This window comes from Phocoena sinus, chromosome 4, assembly GCF_008692025.1.
Source record: "Phocoena sinus isolate mPhoSin1 chromosome 4, mPhoSin1.pri, whole genome shotgun sequence".
In the NCBI taxonomy this organism is placed as follows: Eukaryota; Metazoa; Chordata; class Mammalia; order Artiodactyla; family Phocoenidae; genus Phocoena; species Phocoena sinus.
Genome location: NC_045766.1, coordinates 142,799,357 through 142,825,265, shown reverse-complemented (window position 1 = coordinate 142,825,265; position 25,909 = coordinate 142,799,357). Strand labels below are relative to the sequence as shown.

General features: G+C 49.5%; 1 protein-coding gene across 11 annotated transcripts in view; it reads right to left on the bottom strand.

Moving 5' to 3' along the window:
- The window catches only part of SLC37A1 (solute carrier family 37 member 1), an 86,061-nt gene extending 60,860 nt beyond the window's left edge, over positions 1-25,201 (bottom strand). For 2 of the 11 annotated variants that reach the window (XM_032629765.1, XM_032629772.1), the window contains exons 1-3: positions 15,602-15,862; positions 8,447-8,636; positions 90-171 (exon numbers count right to left, since the gene is read on the bottom strand). In XM_032629765.1, coding sequence (XP_032485656.1) covers positions 90-171; positions 8,447-8,502 — 138 coding nt within the window. In that variant the 5' untranslated portion in view covers positions 8,503-8,636; positions 15,602-15,862. Of the gene's footprint in view, positions 1-89; positions 172-8,446; positions 8,637-14,807; positions 15,203-15,601; positions 15,863-25,137 lie in introns of those variants that run through there. The other 9 variants (XR_004349591.1, XM_032629767.1, XM_032629768.1 and 6 more) reach the window with 9 other exon arrangements.
- Between the last annotated feature and the right edge of the window lie 708 nt (positions 25,202-25,909).

Below are 25,909 nucleotides of genomic sequence, written 5' to 3'. Positions count from 1 at the left end.
CAAACTCCCCTTCCCCCCAACCGGCTCACTAGTTCCTTACAGAGATTACAGGCAGGAAATGACATCGGGTGCTTTTAATGATTTCTTACCTTAACTATGCTGATAGGCTTTCGAGATAAGTGAAAACTTGCATACAGCAAAAATGTCAAAATAAAAATGAAGGCTCTGTACCTGAAACACAAAACAGTGGCAGGGATGACATAAAATAATATAAGATGCCGTATGATCCAGCAACCCCACTCCTGGGCGTACACCCAGACAAAACCGTAATTTGAAAAGATACATGCACCTTATGTTTGTTCATAGCAGCACTAGTTACAACAGCCAAGACGTGGAAACAGCCTCAACGCCCATCGACAGATGAATGGATAAAGAAGATGTGGTATATATATACAGTGGAATATTACTCAGCTATTAAAAAGGGTGAAATAATGCCATTTGCAGCAACATGGATGGGCCTAGAGATTATCATACGAAGTGAAGTAAGTCAGAGAGAGAAAGACAAATATCGTATGATATCACTTATATGTGGAATCTAAAATACGATACAAATGAACCTATCTGCAAAACAGAAACAGACTCACAGACATAGAGAGCAGACTTGTGGTTGCCAAGGGGGAGGGAAGCTGACGGGAGGGCTGGACTGGGAGTTTGGGATCAGTAGATGCAAACTACTACATAGAGAATGGATAGACAACAAGGTCCTACTGTAGAGCACAGGCAACTATAGTCAATATCCTGCGATAATCCATAATGGAAAAGAATATGAAAACGAACATATACACGTATAATGAACATATACACGAATCACTTTGCTGTACAGCAGAAGTTAAACACAACGTTGTAAATCAACCATACTTCAATTAAAAAAAAAAGGTGCATTAAGAATCCATTACAACGGTATTCTTAAATTTCCTTATGCTGTATGTTTTTTACTCAGTCCTACGTCAAAGATCAATCCTGTTTATAACACCACGACAATATTTTAAAAATGTGCCACTTTTACTTTGTTAATTGAGACTATTTAAACCATCATGAGAAAAACTAACTAAAGAGAAACCTGGGACACAGATGTACACATGGGTTTACAAAGCAGACAAAAAGGAATGGTGATTTAGTTTGTAATGAAATCAACTGCAAGCGACTTATAAGCCTGCTACCCTGGGCATTTAAGATCATATTTATTTTTTACTTTTTAGAAGGACACAGCAAGGCAGAAACATAACTATTTCACCGGCCTCAGTGAGAACAACTCAGTGACGCTGACAAGCTATGAATAAGGCCAATGGCATAAAAACTAGTGGCCCAAAGCCCTGCTGCTGTGCTTGGTTTATGAGAAAAGCAGTTCGAGAGGAAGTGCTGAGGTGTATGGAGACTACAGACAAGAAGATACTTTAGCAAGAAGACGAAAGTTCATTCAGGTCTAAATGTGGTTCTAAATGTTTGAACCACCCTATAGAAAAGCGGCCCTTCGGGGAAGACAACGGGTCAGAAGGAAAAAGTTCTTGGGGCCCCTAACCCTGAAGAACCCGTCCTGTTCTGGTCTGCAAAGGCCAATGACCTTCCAACTGCGTGCGGGCTTAAACCCGTAATGACCCAAGGCGGAGGCAGGGGCGACAGAACAGACAGGGGCTGCAGGGGGGCCACGGCCCCTGGGGAGGCGGCTCATTCAAGGCCCTCGATGAGGAGAGGACCTTCCTCCTGTCTCCCACCCACATTTCCAATGTTGTGATTTACTTCTCAAGGGTAGCTTTCTGGACTAACTAACACGAAGACTCCTGAGGGTGTCTGGCTCCCTGGCCACCAGAAAAGGCAGGAGTCAAACAAATATTGCCAGCTTTTAAACAAAAGTTCATATCTCAGGTGGGAAAAAAGGCTTGGTAGTACCGTGGGACTCAAACTGTCAACCTCTGGAACACCTGCACTTAGCGAGGGCACACCACACCGACTTCATCAAGGAAACATTTACTGATGGTTTTCCTAGGATTTTTCTCTTCGAGCCCCTGCCAATGAGCAGGTAGGAAAAAAGTGAAACTATAACCAAGTGAGTGTGTCGTCTATCGCAAAGAACACAGACTATGCAAGTACAGTGGACCTGTGACAAAAGTCTAGGCTTTTGTCCTTGTGTTTCTGCAAGTCATCCGTTTTGGCAGGGGGTGGAGGTCTCTCAATTCCTTGCTGGAAGCTCTCCGCGTCCCACCCCCTGCTCCTCTGCACCAGCTTACGAAGGTTCTAGGCCACTGGAACTTTCAACACCCGAATTTCCAGCCCATAGCTAGACTCATTGGTTGCTTGATGCCCACTTGCTAGGGCTAGTGTGGACTGTGGGGGACCCCGATCGGCCCCCATCTGGGTACACAGCTCCCTTTTCCCATCTCCACAAGGAGTAAGAAAATATTCTCAGTCTGAGTTACCTCCAGCCCCTCCCAAATCAGAGTCTGAGAGGATGTGGAGCCCTCAAGGATGCTACATACAACCAGATTACAGGTGTGCCATCGGCCAGGAGACTGAATTTCATCATCACCCAGCTCACAAGGATTTGGAAAGAGCAGGTCTACTTAAATGGGCCTTCGGGGGCTTCCCTGGTGGCTCAGTGGCTAAGAATCCACCTGCCAATGCAGCGATACGGGTTCGGGCCCTGGTCCGGGAAGATCCCACATGTTGCGGAGCGGCTGAGCCCGTGCGCCACAACTACTGAGCCTGTGCTCTAGAGCCCGCGAGCCACAACTACTGAGCCCGCAAGCCACAACTACTGAGCCCTCGTGCCACAACTACTGAAGCCCGCGTGCCTAGAGCCTGTGCTCCGCAGCAAGAGAAGCCACCGCAATGAGAAGCCCACGCACCACAACGAAGAGTAGCCCCCACTCGCCGCCACTAGAGAAAGCCCACGCACAGCAACAAAGACCCAACGCAGCCAAAAATAAAATAAATAAACTTAAAAAGAAAATGGGCCTCAGGTTCATGGTCTCCACTCTCTACCCAGAACATTCCACTTATAAATATTCTAGTTTTATTAAGTGCATTTAATACATTTATTAAATAGAATAAATAAACCCCGAAATAACGAGCTCGTCCATATGCCTCAATCAGGTCTGAAGACCCCTGGGGCCCTAACACACCTGCATTCATTCCTAGGCTGTCAAGCTGTCCAGGTTATTGGAACCCAGCAGCCATTCCCGGGTCCTCGCCTTCTTGTCTAGCGGGCGGTCTTGCATGGGATGCTCACCTGCCCAGAGCCTGCAGGGGCGGAAGCAGTTCCCATGACCGCCCCGTGCTGGGGGATGCCACACGCTGGAGCACAGCCGTGGACGCCCAGAGAACACCGAGGGCTACAGAGTGGAGAACCTGCCTCCAGACATTTTCAGTTCAGTTTTGGGTGGAGGTGAAACACCTTCATGAATCAGCCCCTTTGGGAAGAGTACCGGCCTGCCAGTTAGCAGGGTTCTTGGAGGGACCTGCTCTGCAGAATCAGGGCAAAGGGTCAGCCTACCCTGCAAACCGGGAGTTTCCTAGACACACACAGAATGTTTGTCTCCTAAAGAGGAACCCGACCTTTCATTTCACCAGTATCAGGCCAACTCTACTCCCTCTGTTTTCAAATCCTTCCTCTCTCTTTCCTCATCTTATTGTGTAGGATTTGAGGAGAGGGCAAGACCCAGCAGCTAGAGGCTGAGCTTTCCACTTCTGGAAGGCCTAAACACAGCCCCACTGGTCACTTTTAAACCACTGTGGGGCTGGTGCCTTCCTAGCGGCCATGGCAATACCCCCGTCCGGGCGAGCGAGCAGACTTTTTACTTCTGCAGGGTTATCCTGGGTTATGGGGATTCAACAATCCTCCAGAAGCCCTTTCTCATTCTGTAATTCTATCCTCGTCCACCCTCTTCCTTTATCACTTGTGAAGCAAGGACTTTGGATAATATTTGTTTCCTTTTATCCATCTTGCAGTGGGTTGAATACTGTCCCCCCAAAAATTGATGTCCACCATAAACCTTAGAATGTGGCCTCATTTGGAAATCGGGTCTTGCAGATGTAATTAGTTACGTTGAGGTCATACTTAACTCACGTACGACCTAAAATCCACTAAGATCCTAAATCCAGCTCCGTGTACTTACAAAAGGCCAGGGGGAGACACAGAGACAGACAGGGAGGAAGGCCACGTGGTGATGCAGGTAGAGCTGGACAAGGAAAACTAGGACCGTCAGCAGCCGCCAGAAACGGGAAGAGGCAAGGAAGCGTGCTTCCCTTGAGCCTTCCATGGGAGTACGGCGCTACCGACACCTTGATCTCAGACGTCTGCCTTCCAGAACCACGAGAAAATTAATTTCTGTTCTTTTCTTTTTTGTGGTACGGGAGCCTCTCACTGTTGTGGCCTCTCCCGTTGCGGAGCACAGGCTCCGGACGCGCAGGCTCAGCGGCCGTGGCTCACGGGCCCAGCCGCTCCGCGGCACGTGGGATCTTCCCGGACCGGGGCACGAACCCGTGTCGCCTGCGTCGGCAGGCGGACTCCCAACCACTGCGCCACCAGGGAAGCCCCAGTTTCTGTTCTTTTAAGCCACCCAGTTTGTGGACTTGTTATAGCAGCGCCAGGAAACGAATACAATCCGATACTTTAATTTCTGCTTTGCGTTACATATAGGCTTATGGATATTAAGCAAATACAATTAAAAATGAATGATTTAAACCTTTACTTCATCAGTGTTCCACTTGCTTTCTGTAACAATAGATAGCATTCTCTGTATCCACCAATACTACAAGAATCGTGTTTGGGTTAACCCCAAGTTTCTAGCAAAAAAAGCCTATCTCAGCAAGGCACCTTCAAAGCTTCCTCAGCAATGCTCTAGAATGCCGCAGGCATCCCCAGACAATTCAGAGACTCAAGGGAGAATATTGTTTCCTTATCTGAGTGTTATTTATCTCGGTCATATGCAAATAAGTAAAAAGTTCTTTAGACGAGAGTCACTGATCACTGAACAGTATCGTTTGGCACAGAAATTAGTAAGAAGACATCCTTAATTTAGGAACAAGGAAAAGAGGCATACTGTGTCTCTCCAGAGCACCCTAAAGGAGGGCCACGACGTCAGTAATGTTATCACTGACCGCTTGGTTTAGGGGCTTTCTGCGTGGTCGCCCCTCAGAGGAGCTCGTTTTTCCCTCTAGTAGTCAATAAGGAGTTTGTGGGTACGTACTTTGAGGTTACATAGATATCCTGTTCCTCCAACCTTCCCCCCGTCGTGTGTGTCCATTGATGATCCTGGCCTAAACCAAGCAGCCCTGATGGTTTCAGATGGCGATGCTCCAGCTTGGACACTCCTGCTCTACTTAGTGGCTGGCATTCTACTGCGGGAAGGAGCTTTCCTTCCTCCCCTTTATGTGTTATTTAGTTATAGCAGAATGGACTCACTGGATGCTTGTTTCATTCAATGGGCTATAATCCATTACCGGTATCGTTTATTTCAAATCTCATCCCAGATTGGGCCAGTGGGCGCCCCTTCATTTTTAAGCACTTCCTTATTTCTTGGCACAAGATATTCCAGGCTCATCTCACTTTCCCTGCCCAGTGCTGATGCAGCCTCCAAGGATGCCTGACTGGCTCCTTCAGTGGAAAACGTTACAGAGAAACTGAGATCCAGCACCGGGTGTGCTCACTGCTGCCGGGGTGTTACTATTCCCAGGGCCCCTCAGCGGGCAGACAGAGGGCATTTTACGTACACGCACACATGACCCGCCCCCATACATACACAACACACACACACACCCACTACATACACACACATCACACACACACACACATTTCTCCCCCTACTTCCTCTCCAGTTCTTCTTGATATCTTTAATTCCAACCCAACACCACATGGTTCATTCTGTGCCCCCCCCCACCAATATTCGTAACTCCTTTACCATCAGCGAGAAGCTGTCTCTCTTCTGTTATTCCTGACAAAGGTGCATAAGCTGAACCTAACCATGAAGAAATGCCAGACACACACAAAACAAGGGACAGTCTATAGAAGAAATGGCTTGTATCCTTCAGAAATGGCAAGCTCATGAAAGACAAAGGAAGGCCAAGAAACAGTTGCAAATTAAAGGAGACTAAACCCACAGGACAACTAAATGCAAAGTGTGGCCCCAGACGAGATCCTGGCCCAGGGAAAAAAAATCTATAAAAGACATTATTGGACATTTGATATAATTTTGAGTATGGACTGTGGATTAGATAATAGCATTATATCTGTGTTAAACTTGCTTATTTTGATCTTTGTGTGCAGTTATATGAAAATGTCTTGTTCACAGGAAGTACATACTGAAGTATTTAGAAATAAGAGGGCATAATGTCTTTAACTTGCTTTCAAATGGTTCAGGAAAAAATGTGTGTGTGTGTGTGCATAAGTACATCTACACACACACACACACACACACACACACACAGATGAGAGAAAGTAGGGGGAGAAGCAAATGAGGACAAATGTTAAGAATTTGTCTGCCAGTTGAACCTGGCCCCCCACAGCTGGACCAGAGGCGATTCACCATTTCCTCTGCCCTAGGTTCACTCAACTCAAGACGGAAAGTCCCAGGAGAGAGAGGCCCGTAGCCCACCTTAGGTCCTCTCCTGCCTCCTGCTGGACCTGGGCTATGGCGGAAGGTCACGGGGCTGCCATAACGGGATGGAAAATCCCGAGACTCACCTACCTATCACACCTGCACACAAAGGAGGGAAGTCAATTCTCCAAAGGAAATCAAAGTGCTGTTAGGAAGAGGCAACGCATGCTGGGTAGAAAAACAGAAAAAAATGTCCTTCCCAGGAATGTTAGAAGAAAAGCTAATTCTCTTCTTTTACAGCTAAGGAAGCGGAGATCTAGAAAGGTTAAATAACCTTTCAAGGTCAAAGAGCAGGTCTGAGGTAGAGATGGAATAGAAATGAAGACAGATATGCTATCTCCTTGCAACTCACAGTGTGGTCTATGGACACAAAGCACCGCATCACCCGGGAAATGAAGACTCTCAGTCACCACCCAGATCTACTGAGCGGGAATCTGCATTTTAACATGTTCCAGGTGATTCCCAGGCACACTGAAGTGTGAGAAGCACCTTTCTATCTCTGTAGGTCTCAACCTTAAAAAAAAAAATAGAATTTGTGATTATAAGAGTTCTACAGGAGCTCCCGGTAGCATTCTTATTTTCTTCTGTGAGTTTGAAATTGTATCAAAATAAAGTTTCAAAACAAGGGAAAGATAAACACCCGCTAAATAAAAGGGAACCACTTGTGGCTAGATTAGCAGTAGACGGGAGACGAGTGGACAAGCGAACTGCTGTGGAAAGAGCCAGATGTCTGAAGTCACACCTGAGATCCTGTGGGCGCTCCACCCACCAGCCTGGGCCTGAGAAGCTGCAAAAGGTGCGGAGGCCAAGAGTGCGCCGGTGAGACGGAGCTGAGGGGATTCAGAACACGCTACTGCAGCATCAGTGTTATTTTGAGCAGAAGACACGTGAGTCCTGAAATCGCTTATCTGCCTAAAAGCAGAGCCTCTGAGAAAGAACTCAGCTGTCATAGATCCTCCCCTGGGAGCAGCCAGGAGAGACTGAGTCTTAATGCCAGAAACGGGATGTGCCCACATCACACATAAACAGCCATTGGCACAATGGTATCCTAGCTCTCAGCTAGTCTCCTAAGGGCACATTTACCTTTCCAAAAAGTTACCTGTTCTCCCAAAAGCGCCCTTCTCTTGCCCCTCTTCCCCTATTAAGATGGTATACAATCCCCAAATGCTAAGGCCCCCTGGAGTCACGTTTTTCTGTGAACCCCCACACATACGTGGTTAAATCTGTCTTTTCTCTTGTGAATCTGTTTTTCTGTCAGTTTAATTCGCATGCCCCCAATCATTCAACCTATGAGGGTAGAGGAACAATTCTTCCTTCCCAACAGAGATCAGCAGGGGAGAAAACCCACTGAGAGTGTGGGTTAGAGACTAGACAGCCCAGCTCTGCACTCCGCCCTCACCATCCGCCTGCTCCAAGGAGTGTGGGATTCACGAATCTCCTGTGAGAAAGCTTCTCAGAGCACACCAGGCGCTCTCAGAACACAAAGCGATCTGCGTGTAACTTGTTCAGATTTCATTTTCTCTCTGAAAGTCCTGACCCAGCGAGGCCACTCACTAAGCTCAGAGTTAATATACTTATTTCACCCACAGCCCTTTTATTATCCTGCCAGTAGTCAGTGGTCATTTTTCTGTGGGTGGGGGCCAGGATTATCTTCAGTGGACCAGAAACCACTGAAAACCTCGAAGGTTTTCAGTCTGTCTGTCACTGTCAGAACGAAAGATGGACAGCTCAGCCGTGTTCCTGGTCACCGTTTCCACCACCAATAAACCATTCAACAGTTATAGGGAGGCTGGTCATTCACGTGCGTTTTATCATGAAACTGGGGGCAGGGGGCACCGTGCCCAAGGACTTACCACTGATCCCTGGAGAACGAGACGATGAAGCGAATGCCGGGGGGAAGTGGGGCCATTTACGTCTCACTGACCGTGGAGCTTCGGTCACGAAATAAGATGCTTCGTAAATAGGTTCTTAATCCTGGGAAGCATGCAGGGGTGTCCTGTGGGGTCTCGCCTCCCCTCTTCCTTCCAGCAGAGGCTCGGCTCTCTACAAGGAGAAGGAGGGGTGGAAAAGTCAAGTGTTCTGACAATGGCACCGTCGGAGGCCCTGGCAGAAGTAACCGCACGTGGTGTGGTCACCCAGCCCACAGCAGAGCTGGACTTGCCTGCAACAGGGCGCTCCCACCACGAGAGCCACCAGGTAGGGGTAGAGCATCCGTCCTCGGGTGGGGTGGGGGGCAGCTTGTTCAAAGGTCACTGAAATGAACTTCACATGATGTGTAAGAAAGAACCACTGATTACAGAAGAGCTAACACCTATCCTTCTCAAACTCTTCCAAAATAAAGCAGAGGGAGGAACACTCCCAAACTCATTCTACGAGGCCACCGTCACCCTGATACCAAAACCAAACAAAGATATCACAAAGAAAGAAAACTACAGGCCAATATCACTGATGAACATAGATGTAAAAATCCTCAGCAAAATACTAGCAAACAGAATCCAACAGCACATTAAAAGGATCATACACCATGATCAAGTGGGGTTTATTCCAGGAATGCAAGGATTCTTCAATATACGCAAATCAATCGACGTGATACACCATATTAACAAATTGAAGGAGAAAAACCATATGATCGTCTCAATAGATGCAGAGAAAGCTTTCGACAAAATTCAACACCCACTTATGATAAAAACCCTCCGGAAAGTAAGCATAGAGGGAAGTTTCCTCAACATAATAAAGGGCATATATGACAAACCCACAGCCAACATCGTCCTCAATGGTGAAAAACTGAAACCATTTCCACTAAGATCAGGAAGAAGACAAGGTTGTCCACTCTCACCACTATTATTCAACATAGTTTTGGAAGTTTTAGCCACAGCAATCAGAGAAGAAAAAGAAATAAAAGGAATCCAAATTGGAAAAGAAGAAGTAAAGCTGTCACTGTTTGCAGATGACGTGATACTATACATACAGAATCCTAAAGATGCTACCAGAAAACTACTAGAGCTAATCAATGAATTTGGTAAAGTAGCAGGATACAAAATTAATGCACAGAAATCTCTGGCATTTGTGTACACTAATGATGAAAAATCTGAGAGTGAAATTAAGAAAACACTCCCACTTACCATTGCAACAAAAAGAATAAAATATCTAGGAATAAACCTACCTAAGAAGACAAAAGACCTGTATGCAGAAAATTATAAGACACTGATGAAAGAAATTAAAGGTGATACAAATAAATGGAGAGATATACCCTGTTCTTGGATTGGAAGAATCAACATTGTGAAAATGACTCTACTACCCAGAATCTGTACTCTACTACAGATTCAATGCAATCCCTATCAAACTACCACTGGCATTTTTCACAGAACTAGAACAAAAAATCTCACAATTTGTATGGAAACACAAAAGACCCGGAATAGCCAAAGCAATCTTGAGAACGAAAAACGGAGCTGGAGGAATCAGGCTCCCTGGCTTCAGACTATACTACAAAGCTACAGAAATCAAGACAGTATGGTACTGGCACAAAAACAGAAAGATAGATCAATGGAACAGGATAGAAAGCCCAGAGATAAACCCACGCACATATGGTCACCTTATCTTTGATAAAGGAGGGAAGAATATACAGTGGAGAAAAGACAGCCTCTTCAATAAGCGGTGCTGGGAAAACTGGACAGGTACATGTAAAAGTATGAAATTAGAACACTCCCTAACATCATACACAAAAATAAACTCCAAATGGATTAAAAACCTAAATGTAAGGCCAGACACTATCAAACCCTTAGAGGAAAACATAGGCAGAATGCTCTATGACATAAATCACAGCAAGATCCTTTTTGACCCACCTCCTAGAAGAATGGAAATAAAACCAAAAATAAACAAATGGGACCTAATGAAACTTCAAAGCTTTTGCACAACAAAGGAAACCATAAACAAGACCAAAAGACAACCCTCAGAATGGGAGAAAATATTTGCAAATGAAGCAACTGACAAAGGATTAATCTCCAAAATTTATAAGCAGCTCAATAACAAAAAAACAAACAACCCAATCCAAAAATGGGCAGAAGACCTAAATAGACATTTCTCCAAAGAAGATATACAGATTGCCAACAAACACATGAAAGAATGCTCAACATCATTGATCATTAGAGAAATGCAAATCAAAACTACAATGAGATATCATCTCACACCAGTCAGAATGGTCATCATCAAAAAATCTAGAAACAATAAATGCTGGAGAGGGTGTGGAGAAAAGGGAACACTCTTGCACTGCTGGTGGGAATGTGAATTGGTACAGCCACTATGGAGAACAGTATGGAGGTTCCTTAAAAAACTACAAATAGAACTACCATATAACCCAGCAATCCCACTACTGGGCATATACCCTGAGAACACCATAATTCAAAAAGATTCATGTAGCAAGATGTTCATTGCAGCTCTATTTACAATAGCCAGGAGATGGAAACAACCTAAGTGTCCATCATCGGATGAATGGATAAAGAAGATGTGGCACATATATACAGTGGAATATTACTCAGCCATAAAAAGAAACGAAATTGAGTTATTTGTAGTGAGGTGGATGGACCTAGAGTCTGTCATACAGAGTGAAGTAAGTCAGAAAGAGAAAAACAAATACTGTATGCTAACACATATACATGGAATCTAAGAAAAAAAAAAAAAGGTCATGAAGTACCTAGGTGTAAGACGGGAATAAAGACACAGACCTACTAGAGCATGGACTTGAGGACGTGGGGAGGGGGAAGGGTAAGCTGTGACAAAGTGAGAGAGTGGCATGGACATATATACACTACCAAATGTAAAATAGACAGCTAGTGGGAAGCAGCCGCATAGCACAGGGAGATCAGCTCAGTGTTTTGTGACCACCTGGAGGGGTGGGATAGGGAGGGTGGGAGGGAGGGAGACGCAAGAGGGAAGAGATATGGGAACATATGTATAACTGATTCACTTTGTTATAAAGCAGAAACTAACACACCATTGTGAAGCAATTATACTCCAATAAAGATGTTAAAAAAAAACAAATAATAAACAGATGGACAGTGGAAAGAAAAAAAAAAAGAAAGAACCACTGAACTCCTCTTTATCTGGAAGCCCTCCTGAGATCAACCTGTTCACTCTCAATCACAGTACTCTATAGAGCTAACATTCATATTCACAGGAGACCCATATGTGCCCCGTGGTCGCACCAGGTGCTCAGTCACCAGGGTGCCAGGGAACTGGCCGTGCTCCATTCCCCCAAGCTGTGTCCCGGGCTACGTCTGAGCCACAGTAACAGAGAGGAACATAGGCCTGGACAAGGTGGCAGGTCACGAAGCCCATCATTTGACTGTGGCTCTGCAGTGGAGTCTAAATGCACGTAATGCCGTGGGAATGAACTTCAGCTCGTCTGTGCCACCTCGTTTCTCACACCTGTGGTCACCTCAGAGGCCTTGCAAAACGGCCCCATTCTGCAGTCAGGGCTGAAGGCAGAGCCAGATGGGAAGGAAGGCGCAGGGAGGCCTGGTCTCCTGTCCCAAAGCCAACCTCACGACTCGTGCCATTCTTCAGTTTTTCTCCTATGTTCGGTGACAAGGAATCTTTGGGGCCCATGCATCAAGTCACACAGTGCATGCAGAAGCATGCACTGTTCTACCTTAACGCTTATCGAGAAGTCACAGGTTATATAACGCTGTTCAAGAAAGCTACTTTTGACTAAACATTTATCTCGAGTTAAAGCTGAAATGTATTTAGTGTCTTTAAGCAACTTCCTTGAGAGAACAGATAAGTAATAGCAAATAGTTCCGATTTAGAAGAACTAAACTATTCCTCAGTGCCTGTCTTCCCAATTAAAAGTTTCCCCACGTTCATTCCCGCTGTCCCTCCAGAGTGAGTTTTCAAAATGCACCTTGCCAAGCTCTCACACCCTCCCCACTCCCCCCATCTCCTCTCAGTGAGGCACTGAGGCCCCTCTGCTCCAGCCAGGGGAACTACAGCTTTGCTCTGGACAGCCAGCCTGGCCACTCGGCCTGCACCCACACCCCACCGGGGCCCTAACTGTGTCACAGCCGCAGCTCTTCATCCCACCGGAGTGCCACCTGCCCCGACAGCTGACCCTGGGCTGGGTAATCCCAGGCACGCCACCAACTGTCTACTCCCTCACCTTCCCCAGCTAAGAAACAGGGATGATGGCAGCTACTTAGGGTTGTTATAGAGAGGAAATGAGTGATCCATGGACAGCTCTCAGCACAGAGCCCGGTGTGGAGGAGATGCTCAGTGAACAGCAGCTGGTATCGCTCTCAGTAGAAATCAGGGAGGAAGGCCCAGCGCTGCAGGCAGCCACCTGGTCCCCATCCCCTGGTTCAGAACCCAGCACAGAGCGAGCGGTCAGCAGAGGCGCTGAACCAAGCTCCACAGATGCTTCGCGATGTTTTTGCTCAAATCTCTAGATTTAAAAAAACCGTTTTACTAAAATTCTGCTCAGAATGAGTGGACTCCTGTTTGGGCCTAAATATACTTTGAGAAACAATCTTTGAGTGATTCCTTTAGAGTAAAGGATTTGGTCTAAGTTTTACAGCACCTGGAAATGGATGGTCAGAGTCAACTTTCCTCCTCTGTCCAGATGCTGCTTCTCTAGGTACCTACAGCTCATCTGGAAATATTCTATGGCCATCTATTACATCGACTAATCAATGAACCTCAATTCAATTCTGGTAAAACCTGTAATGTTAAAAAAAAAGAAATCCAGAAGACATTGGAAAAGTCAGCAGGAAAAAAAAAAAATCTTGATTTCCTTTTAAAACCATGGTTCTTACCTCTGTAAAATGGGTGAACTCAAGCGCTATTAAGTTTTCACCGTAAATGCAATTAAGATGTGTAAACATAGAGATTTTACACGTAGGACATTAAGAGCTCTATTTAATGAGGCCCCTTCCTCCAAAGCCTGGACGGTGCCCACTGAAAATCATTCCAGCGACAGCCGGTCAAGACCGCCAAGGTCATCAGTGACAAATTCCGTGCTCTCCTGTGAGCCCCACTGCCTTGTCGAGGAAGAGGCCCGGAGGCTGATCTGGGTTGGATGGACGCTGTGGGGCAAATTCAGGTTGGTCCAGTTTCCCTCAGTGCCCTCCTCCCTCCAACCTGCTTCCTCTGGGCAGGTCTCCTCCAAAGAGAGGGCGGCAGAACTGGAGCAGATCACTTGGTTTAAGCCCCGTTTTTGGCACATAATCCAAGCACATAAAAAAGAAAACGTACTTAAAAAAAAACGGCTCTTAATAGGCACCCTTGGAAGTCACCACTCCAGTAGGGAAAAGTGTCAGAATACCCAGTTTCATTCTACTGTTAAAAACAGCAACTTCAGAAACACCCCATTAGAGCATCTCTCTTACAATCGAAAATACACATTTTTATACCCATGTTCCGGAAGTGCCCAACCTAGTCTATAAACTACATAACTATAAAATGGGATGACCTGAGGGCAATACACATTCTGGAGCCCAACCCTCAGATACTACCTGGGGAACAGTTCCGTACTCGCTGGAGACGAAAATGAGTCTCAAAAGCAATGATGCGCATAACACTGAAAGGGTCTTCCCACAAGTGAAGCGCTGTGGTCAGTAATCAAAGCAGCCCCAGGCGCATCTTCAAGAATCTACTTAAAGGCAAGGTTTTTCAAAGTAGATCTTATTTTAAGGCAAATGCAGGGGGCGGCGGGAAAGCATGTTCCCCAAACAAGTTTTCAGACATCTTTCTTTTAGGGGAGAGAGAGAGAGAGAGAGAGAGAGAGAGAGAAACACAACTTCCTTTTCAGAGAAAACACTTTGTATGGTCTGTGCTTTAAAGGCTGTGAGCAATATTAAAAATTAATGACAATAGCCAGTATTTCTTTCCTGGGCTTAAATACAAAAAGGAATCCTCTACCTGTACTACTTTCTCCCACCAACAAACAGAACCTCAAGGTGGCGGGTACGACACAGAACCTGCAAATACCGTTCCAAAACCACATGGTGAGACACTGGAGGTCTAGAGCCCTGGGTTCTCAACGTTGACCTTAAAGGACATTAAAGAAGGAGCCATGGGGGGAGGGGCAGATCTAATCTAGTTACCAACTCGAACATCCTCACACAATTCAGATTCAAGGGCAGGTGGGCACTTTCCAGACAGAAAGCTCAGGGAGAATAAAGGGAAGGCGGGCTTTGGAATTCCACCCGGAGAAATTCAAACCTGGCGGTGTGCAGAGGGCCCTTCCAGGATCCTGGTCGCAGTCCTAGGTCGCCAGGTCCCCAGGATCAGCAGCGTGGCTGCAGAGGCTGGGAGGGCCGGCGGCTGGGGGGTGTTGGAAAAAAGAGCCTGACGGTTGGGGCCCCGAAGCCGGGTGACTTTCCGGGGCTTTGAGTCCAGTAAAATCCCTCCAGGAGGCTCACCGGCTCCGGGAGCCAGCTGCTCAGACGAACAAGCCGAAGGCCCAGGGAGCCGGCGCTCCGAGCCTCTCGCCGGCTTTGGCGTCGGCTCCTCCCCGGCGGCCCGTCCCGGAGGAGGACTGGCGGGCACACCCACGTCCCGCCGCGCCGCCCACCCCGCGCGGGGCTCCCCTCTCGAGCCCCGGGCTGGGCTGTCACCGCGGCTGCCCGGCCGGGGAAAAGGCCCGGAGGACGGCTGGGCTCGCCCCCGCCCGGGGCTCCGGTGGGCGGCTGCCGGCCCGGCACCGGCTCCTCCGGGGTCCGCTCGCCGGGTCCGGGGGGCGCCCGGCCGCTCCTCCAGCCCCGCCCCCGCCCGCTGCAAGGGCCGCCCCGGGCCCGGGGCCCGCCGGACGCCTCCGCCCCGGACGAGCACAAAGACGCGCGCCCGGCGCAGGGACGCCCGGCGCAGGGACCCCCGGCCTCCCCGCCCGTCGCCCGCTGGCAGGTGTCGCTCGGCCGCGGCGCCCGAGTCCCGCGGCCCGGCCGGCGCGGGCGGTGGGGAGGGGGTCCCCGCGCCGCCCACTCCCCACCGGCCCCCTCCCGGTCCCCGCGTCTCACCTGCGTCCCCAGGCCCGCGCCCCGCTGCCCGGCCCGGGCGCCGCCGGCGCTTCCTGCTCGCGACTTCCTGGGGCGGCGCGCGGAGGCCACGGCGGCCCTTTCACTTTCCTGAGGCAGCGGGGCGCCCGGCCGGGCGGTGGCGGCGGCGGCGGCGGCTCGGCCCCTCCCCCTCCGACTCATCCCCTCGCCGGTCCTCCCGCGGCCCCGGAGCGCACCCAGAGGCCCAGCCAGCCCGGGGGAGGCCGGGCGGGGACGCCGCCACGAGGAGACCCCGGGCCACCGCCGCTCAGGACTCCTCCCCGCGGTCCCCGCTCCTTGCACCTGCCTGCGGGCGCTCGGGCTTGAGTTCGAAACTGACCAAAGAAGAGCTCCCCAAGGACCCTTTGTCCTCAAGGTAAGTCCTCCCCGACAGCAGCGGAGCCGGGCTTCCCGAGAAAGGACCGGCACTAAAGGGGGGCAGCCTTGGTCTCCTGGACATTATTCTTATTACCTCCTCTCAGGGGTCAGACTCATGAGACTAGCCTCGTATTAAGTGAAAATGGGGCCCACGATCGGCTGTCGTGAACCATCTTTGATCACACCTGTGTGTGTGTGTGTGTGTGACACGCCCCTCACGTGGCTGTGCTGGAGAACCTCACTGGGTCTCAGTCACCTGAACCAGACGGACCCTCCCCCGGTGCCATAACAGGCTTCCCACCTCACCCAGGAACAGTGTTCTGCGAATCCCACGCTCACTTCTTGCCAAAAAGTGACCGGGCACCGCCCCCCACAAGCCTGATTATTTTCCTGGGGTACCTGCAAAGCACCCGCGGTAGACACATGGCATCTAAATCCAGCCTAGGTGCCCAGCTCCCAGGAAATCACCTCCCTGGAAGGGCCCAGTGAGGCAGAAAGCATGTTTTGCAGAAGAAATTGCAGGAAGAAGTCTCCCCCTTGTTAAAACAATGCTTAAAGTTAAAACCAATCCAAGCAGGAATAAAGACGCTGACGTAGAGAATGGACTTGACACAGGGAGAGGCAAGGGTAAGCTGGGACGAAGTGAGAGAGTGGCATGGATATATACACTACCAAATGTAAAATACATAGCCAGTGGGAAGCAGCCGCATAGCACAGGGAGATCAGCTCGGTGCTTTGTGACCACCTAGAGGGGTGGGATAGGGAGGGTGGGAGGGAGACGCAAGAGGGAGGAGATATGGGGATATATGTATACATATAGCTGATTCACTTTGTTATAAAGCAGAAACTAACACCATTGTAAAGCAATTATACTCCAGTAAAGATGTTAATAAATAAAACCAATCCAAGGCCTGGCAGTAACTGCCCAAAGAGGTCAGAAGGAGAGTGCGCACAGCCTCCTGGCAGGTACCCACCTCCCCTGCCAGGCCTGCGCTTGGGGACACCCTGCTATCCTTTCCCGTTGGCTAAGTTGGGTGTCAAATGCATCGCTTCTGTAGGCCTTTGAGAAGCGTTCTCAGTGCAGGAAGGAGACTGGCCAGCCTCACTGTAGCCCGCAGGATGGCTGCTGGCCCCTCATCCTGCAAGGGAGGTGGCCCGCGCCTCCTGATTTCTCCCTCCCCCTGGCGAGGTCTCTTTCCGCAGACCTCCTCTCTCACAGTCCTCCTCCCTCCCTTCCCCAACTCTCCATCCATGGTGATGCAAGCCTGCCCAGCCTGGCACACCTCTCTCTCCAGATCACCTTGCTCTGCACCCACCCCAGGCTCTGCTCCGGGCTCCTCCTCTCTCCCTGAGCATCAGCCTCCCTGCCTGCAAGCTCTCCCCACCCAAATCCACTCCTCCAGCCCTTCAAATCGCCCTCCTAAAGCAGATGGGACCCTGGCGTTCCTGATGAGAACCCTTCAAGAGCCCCCTCCGGATCAGGAAAGAGCCTCAGTCCTTAGTAGCTGGAAAACAAGACCCTAACCCACTCTTGACTTCACGACCAAAGCTCAGGACCGCTCTTCTAGTTTCCAGGACTTTCTCACACATTGAGTGGCTATTTCTGCCTTAGCCCTCCAGACCCCGGCTCTTCCTAGTGAGCTCAGACTTCGAGACCCAGGTCAGGTGTTTGTCTGTTCTCTCAGGCCATCTTCACTGCTTTCCCAGGGCACTGTAGTTACCTCTTGCTCCTGACTTAGCACACCAAACTGGTACTGGTTATTTCTAAATCTATCTCCTGGCCCCTAGCCTGGGACTGGAGGGGTTCTCGGGGCCTTGCCCTACTCAGAAGGTCTCATCCACCTTTGCCAGCTGCATGAACAGGTGCGGAAGGACTCAGCACAGGGGTGCTCCACGTTTCCACACCACTTCTCACCTAGAAAATGACGATGTTTGTATGGCACACTGGGGAAAACCAGACAGACCTCAGGTGGTCTATTTAATACTTGCCGAAAATATTCATCTATGAATTTTACAAAGATTAAAATATTAATCTTTTGGAAAATATTAGTTTCTATATTAATCTTTCGTATGATGGTAAGAAACACCTAAAAATGGATCAGGGAAGTTAGTAAATTTGTATGAAATCTCCAAATAAAACGGTTCACATTTTGAAACGAAAACGTGCGATTGCTTTGATGATCGTGTCGGGTGTTATGCTTGAAATAGCTGCACACAAGCTCAGGACGGGGCACAGCTGGGATGTCACCCTGGAGACTCTTTCTTGACGCAGGTAGACGATAACTTTAAAGTCTTTTTTACAATCACACAGATTTCACAAAAGTTGAAATTATTTTTAAGAATCTGACACTCTTCCTTTTCTTTCTAGGTGTAATATTGACATTTCTTGTGCGAATCAATAAATGAATTTCCAACCCAGTTGAACTTTTCATATCCAGCTTTTCGAACTCGTGACACAGCGTGGGGACCGGTGGAGGTGTGCCCTCAGGCTGCCGCTGCCACAGCCCATGGCCAGGCTTCCAGAGAGATGAGTCCAAGGTGCCCAGACCTGGGGCTGCTCGCTCAACACACCTGCCTGGCCGGGCCTCTGCTTTAACTCGAGACTTCCACGCTTGCTTTGAATTTATTTTGATTTTTATTTCAGAACAAGAGGAACAGACCAAATGAGAGGCACATTCACTCTTATCCGACAGATGTGTCTTGGGTGCCTACCGGGGCCAGAGCATGCCAGGCACTGAGGCCTCAGTCAACTGGGGCCTTGCCTTTGCAGAATCCACAGAGCAAGAGGCTTGCGGCGAGGGCAAGAGCGGAAGGGACTTGGGTTCATGTCCTGGGGCAGCCATAACAAAGACCTCAGACTGGGGGCCTTAAGACAATGGACGTTTATGGTCTCACAGGTCTGGAGGCCACAGGTCTAGATCAAGATGCTGGCGGGGCCGTGCTCCTTCTGAAGCCTCCAGGGGAGAACGGGTTTCGTGCCCTTCTCTCAGCTTGCTGCGTCGCTGGCAATACTGGGTGTTTCTTAGCTTGTAGGTGCATCGCTCTAATAGGCCTCTGTCGTCACCTGGCCTGTCTGTGTTCACATCATCTCTCCGTGTGTCTGTGTCTCTGTGTCCCCCCCTCTTGTAAGGACACCAGTCATGTTGGATTTAGGCTGTAGCCTACTCCGGGAGGACTTCAACGGAACTGACTGTATCCGCAATGATCCTATTCCCAAGTAAGGTCATGTTCAGAGCTTCAGGGAGGGACATGAGTTTGTGGGGCGGGGCAGGGCGGGGCCGGAGGGGGACATTATTTAACCCACTACGAGGCTAAATAAGTCTGAACAGGTGGTGGAGAAGGCACTCCCAGGCCAGAGGCAGCAGGAAGTTGGCACCCGAAGCCTGAAGAGGCCAGGGAAGTGAGCCATTACTGGAACCCAGGGCGCTGAGGCTGTAGAGGGACCCCCTGGGCCAGGGTGGCACTTTGGTAGAGAAGCAGCAGCGGGGAAGAAGCAGGGAGTCTGCAGCCCCACTTCCCCTCCTGCCCTCCAACTGCCCTGATCTAGGAGGGGGGCGGAGGCCGGGGGAGCCCCCCTGACGCAGTGCAGCCCAGGACAGATGTGGTCCTTCCCCGCCAAGAGCTCCCAGCTAGTGGAGAGGTCAGACGACAGGTCACCAGCGATCATCACAGCACTGTGTCACACACTGCAGTAGGGGACACGGGGTGCAAAAGAGGGTCACCTGACCCAGACTTGATGGTCACAGGAGGTGACATCTCAGCAGCATACAAGGAGTTGGCCGAGCGCTCGGGGAAGAGAAGGGACATGGTCTGTGCAGAGGGGGTACAGCGTGGACACAAGCCCGCAGGCTGGTATGGGGAGCGAGGACGGAGCAGGGAAAGGGAGGGGGGAGGCTGAGGACCCTGGCAGCAATCTGGCCCGAGGATGGTTGTCTGGGAGCACAGACTTAAGGAAGGCTCAAGAGGTGAGAGAAAGAACACAGAGCTGGGATGACACCCAGCTGTCTGGCTTGGGCAGCGAGCTGGATGGCGGGATCTTCGTGGAGCGAGGCGACAGACGAAGGACAGACAGACTTGAGGGGCAGGGTGCGGGCAAGGAATTAATTTATACTTGTTGAGCGTTGGTTCCCGTGGGGTGTCTCAGTGGGGCTGTTAACTGGGGTTGGATGTGTGAGTCTGGAGTCTCTGGAAGAATCCTAGGTGGGTGAGAGAGGCCTGGTACAGACAGCAGGGGAGGAGAAAGCTTGCCTGGGGCCGGAGACTAGGGCTGAGCCCCCAGGGGTGCCAGTATCTAAGGGCCAGGCAGGGAGGAGGGCCTGGAAGCTGTGGATGGAGCAGAGGGAAAAGCCAGAGTGTGATGTCCAGGAAGCCCCAGCAAGGCAGTGTTTGCTGATGGGGAGGGAGTGGGTGTGGAGCTGGAGGCTGCAAGGAAGTCATTGTCTACTGGCCTCACCCTGGAGGTCATGAAGCTTCCTGGGTGGGGGGTGGCAGAGGCCTGGGTGGGGGTGAGGAAGGAGAGCAGAAAACCATTTCAGGAAGGTTGGCTGCACTGGGGAGAAGTGAAGGGCCCAAAGCTGGAGAAGGACTCAGGGGGAGGAAGGACATTGCTTAAACGCAAGGACATTTTTTCTTTCTTTCTTTCTTTCTTTCTTTCTTTCTTTCTTCCTTCCTTCCTTCCTCCCTTTCTTTCTTTTCTTTCTTTCTTTTTTTTTTTTTAATATTTCTTTCTTTATTTAGGCTGTGCCGGGTCTTAGTTGCGGCGTGCATGGGGGATCTAGTTCTCCCTCCAGGGATCGAACCCGGGCCCCCTGCGTTGGGAGTGCAGAGTCTTACCCGCTGGACCACCAGGGAAGTGCGTGGGCATTTTCAAGCGTAGACAGAAGTCGAGAGAACATTAGAACGAAGCTCCAGGTACCCACTGCCTGGCTTCATCAATGCGCCACCGATTTTGTTTCCTCTGTCTTGACCCACTTCCTGCCCCAGGATATTTTGCAGAAAATCCCAGACGTTATATTTCGCCTGTAAAGTTTCAGTGTGTATCTCTAAAAGATACAGTTTTCAACATAATCACTCTACCATCATGAGGGTTCCCCAAGCAAGAATGATTCCATAATAGCATCAGATCCCCAGCCCGTGTTCTCACTCCCCTGAGTGCCCTATAAATGGTCTCACTCTGTCAGTTTATGTTTGGATGGGGACCCAAACAGTCCACACATGTGTTGTCTGATGTGTCTCCTAGATCTCTCCATCTGGAGATTCCCCTGCATCTTTGTCCTAAGCAATTTCTTGCTGTTGTCACGGAGGCCAGGCTGTTCTTCCTGCAGAGTCTCCCACGCTTTGCATTGTGCGGACCCCATCGTTGTGATATGGTCGAGCATATTCTTTATGTGCTTCCTGTGTACTACCTGAAATTGGCAAGGAGCTCCCGAGGCTTGATCAGATTCGGGACGATTCAAGCCAGTGAGGCATCTGGTATCTGGTCATCTGCCGTATTTAGACGTTCCTTGCCTAAGTTCATTAATTCATTAGAAGTAGAACTCATAGTTGTGAAATGGACATCATAATTTCATTGTTTCTTTTTTATTTGCTAGCCTACTTCTATAAAGAGAAACTTCCCCTCATCAGTTACTTAGTTAACTCTGCAGCACGGTTCATATAGGAGAGGCAGGATACACGTGGAATTCCTTTATTTGCCACTTGTCAAAATAATGAGTTGGCTTTCTACTGTTCTTCAAAAGTTAGCCATGAGTTTTCCTTTGTTTTGCTTTTTTATTCTCCGCACGAGTGGGCTGAGCCACAGTCGCTGTATTTGCATCCATTCCAGTTACTCTCCTTGTTGAATCACATTGGCCAGTGAGTCCTTCTGACGTGACCCGGGTACCTTTGATAGTGTCCTTGCTTTCTAGGGTGACAAGATGTCCTCACAAGCTCATCCCATGCACCTCCTGCCCCAGACCTGGAAATTAGCTCCTTCTCACGGGAGGCCCAGGTCCCAGAGTAGCCAGAAGGGAGGGTGGGTGTGGACACGTCCAGGAAAGGGAGCTGCGTGCTTGAATGACACGTCCTTCCAGAGGCAGAAAGACAAGGAATCCAGAATATGTGAGGAGGAATGAGCCTCGGGTTGGAGAAGAGACGATGGAAAAAGGGCAGAGAGAGAGCCGTCACTTTGCCGGTGGGCAGGTACGAGGGGAGGGTTCCTCCCTCTGTTCCCTTTGTCGCAGAAGGGAGTCAGTTGTGAAAGTGAAGAGGGAGGTGTTTTGGGGAAATGGAGAGGGTTCCGGGGAACCATTGGGAACCCTGGGGAGGGGACAGCAGGTGTGGCCCGGAGACAAGACGGAAGGTCATGAGACAATGAACTTCTCTCAGCGCCCATCTGAGAGGTGGTGCAAGCGTGTCCGTGAGCCCCAGCGGCGCTGAGAGAAGACAGACAGGTGGACAGCTCCACTTGGAAGGGTCGGCTTTCACGGCCCCCAACTCGCAGGGAAGACTCCCTCCTTTTCCCTGGTCTTAAGAAAGAGGTAACTCTGACACCTGCTGGAGGGTTGGGTCATCCATGGTAGAGAGGCACTAGGAATGCAAACCTACTATGTGCAAAACAAGCTCTGTGCTAGTAGTGGGCATTGCAAGGAGAAATAAGACTGGAAAAAAGGACCTTCTGCCCAGAAGCTCTGTCACTGCAGGAAAACCACGAGGTGTGTGCATCCAGGGAGGAGCAGACATTGCCTGGGGAGGGCGGAAGCGGGCCGATGGCTCCCTGTAGGGAGCTTTGAGGATACTGGGCTTCAGAGCTCGTGAAAATGCCTCCAGCTTAGAAAGCAGAAAAGCATGAAATATTATTAGAGAGATAAGGAAACAGAACGTGTTTCCTGACCGTGAAGGAGTTTCATTTTATCTCCACTGATCAAAAAGCAAGAATTTTAGCAGTATGGGGCGCTCAACCGGTGAGCCGGGGAGATTTTTGGTTCCATTGCTAATGTTGTTGGTAAAGAACCGAATGAAGAGCCTCCCATTAGAAGCACATCTTGTATTCCAGGCAGACAAGAGTCCACACACCAAGGAGCCGTAGCCTGACCAAGAATGGAGGAGCAGGTCTGCTGGGTCCCCAGGGGCCCAGAGAGGAGATGGCCAGGCCTCTGGCCGCCTCGGGCTACAGATCTCTTGATTCGACCCTAGCTGACTCACGTATTCTGTGAGTCACCCCTTCTGTCCCCACCCAAGGCTCTCCTGGATGGGAAAAGCCCAGGCAGCAGCCTTAACAGCACTCAGAACTATCCTCGGGGATGTCAGAGAGCTAGATCTCGTCTGCAGAGCAAGAGGTCTAAGCTGGACAGTAAAGTCGCGGTGTACTTATCGTCTTTAGAAACATGGAGAAAAGGCTAAGAGTGGAAAGCAGTTGCCTCTGGGCTGTGAGAAGAGGCACAAAAAGGGCAAAGCCGTGTATTTTCAAACAGAATAAAAATAAACGTTAATGTTAAAAAAAAAAAAAAAGAACGATGTGCTTAGCCTAGGCAATGGCTTGTTAGCGGTAGGATTTTAGACCCCGTGATACCCGGGTTGGGACGCATTTGGGGGAGAGGAGCTTTGTAAGTCCTATGATAACACCTAACACTTGAGGCAACTACCATTTGCGAGGGCGGTCCTTGGCGAACTGCTCGTGTAAGACAGGTGGGCGGTGGGCAGAGGTCCCTGCTTCCAGGGCCCTGGCAGTTTTTCCTAGTTGAGAGCTTTCTTGCTTTTCTTCTGTATTGGGGTGAGGGGAGTGGTCGCTGGAGGATGCCTGAGTGCCTTGGGCGTAGCTGGACCCTGACTCCAGCGGGGCTGCTAGAGGGGCTTGCACCGAATGCAGGGACTGTTGCTTCCATCAGCCAAGTGTTCCTGGCAGTGGAGCTCCCCTCTGGAGCTCACGTGTTGCCCGAGCCCATGCGCTGTAAATTCCTCCTAGTTTTAAGCCTATAAGGTCATAGCAGGTCAGGGAAAGGGAAATAGGAAGCCGGTCCATCAACTAGGGAGTCACCCCTCAGCTGAGCTTGTGCAGATAAATAGGATAACCAAGTTGGAATATTTTTATAAGGTCTTCAGCAAGGCTCGATACTTTTCAGCCTAGGTGTGGTTTGGTAAAATATGTGTTGTAAACCAAGGGACTGTACTTTAAAGCTCCCTCTGGGCCTGTACACACAGACAAGCAGGTACGCCAGAGGCATAGAGGAGGGGCCAGCACCCAGAGCTGAGAAAGGGCTTTTAGGGGTCATGCCAGAGCAGGGGGGAATGAGGTACCCGGAAAAGGCACCTGAAACGGTATTTTCTTAGTAACACAATGGAGTACAATTTCCTTAGGTAACGCCCCCTACATCCTTCAGACTTGTATTAAACGTTCCCATTCATTCTTTTATCAAATCTTGATTGAGTCAAGATAATTTTGGTATATCCTTAAGGTGACATACTTTTCAGTCTTTTAAACACTTTTGAAGAAGTTTGGACGTGCCACCCCATAATGGTAAGTGATAATGGCAAGTGATAAATTAAACGACTTCAATTAAGTTCACACATTATACATGCCCATTCAAAAAGCCTGGGAGGACGCGCACCACTGCCACCAGCAGTGGCACCTCTCTCTGGGAGGTGGGGTTAGTGGTCCTCTTTACTTTCTTCTTTGTACTTTACTGTATTTCCCCAATTTGCCAAGAGCGTTTAGTAATTTTTAATAATCCGAGCCTAGGCTCTGCGCTAGACTGCAGGGGTCAAGGCCCTGGGGCCCTTAGGGAGGCTGACCCCGAAACACAAGTCACAACTATGCAAGGAGGGCAACAGGCACAGCCAGAGGGGTGGTCAGAGGGGCCTGAAGCAGCCAGCAAAGGCGTCCCCAGGAGGTGACATCTGGGTAAAGTTGAAGAACTATTCCCCAGGTAGAGAAACAAGACCCAGGTGGGTCTTGCATTTCAGAAAGAGAGAACTGACATACACGGATCTCTGAGGGTGTCCTGGAGAAAAGTGATCTAAATAGTTAACAACAGCTAATGTAGATGGAGAATGAGCCGTAGGGAAAAGTGCTTATCTTCACAAATAATCAAGGAAGTACAAAGTAAAGGCACCAGGAGACGCTGTTTTGCCCAGCAAATTAGCAAAGAAGAGAAATGACTTACAGCAGACCAGGCAGCAGCAGGAATCGGTCACTCTGCTGGAGAGAGCAGGCCCAGGCCGGCCGTTCTAAAAGGCAATGTGGTAGTAGGTGTTTAGTCTTAAGGTTCCTTCCCACCGGCCCAGTAACTCTTCATTCTCTATAACCAAATTCTACAGAGTCGGATTTGAGGTGTGGACAGAGATCTCTGCACTCAGATGTCCGCGGTGATTCTCTTTATTTCTTCATTCATTTCTTTATTTGGGGAGGTAGGTTCCCAGGTATTTGTGTGTGACTTTGCTACAATCAGTGAATTAAAAATGTGAGTTCAACTTACACATTACATTTCTCCAGCATCTGCCGTTTCCAGAGCATTTTCATCCTCACCGTCTTATTTGGTCCTTACGACCTCCTGAAGGTGGGGTAGGGTGAGCCCGACTCTGGGAAGAGCGGCCTGCAGCCTCCCCACCTGCTCCTTGCTCAGGGAGACTGATCCATCCTTAGGCCTAGAAGGTGCAGCCCCTTGTACCACGGGATCTCCCACCACCTCTACCACTGGCCAGAGCAAGGTGACAGGTAATGTCAAACACAGAAGCAACCTTCCTATTCACTAGGCGGAAAGGACGTCCATTCTAGGTTGAGGCACTAACATGTAGCCATCAGATATCATAGTTTTGGTAATTTTTTAAATAGCATGGATTAATGTCAAACTTGCCCCAAATGGGTCTGTATTTTTTCTTCCCTCATTTCCTCATAACCCCTAGTATATGACCAGGGCCCCAGCACACACTAAGCCA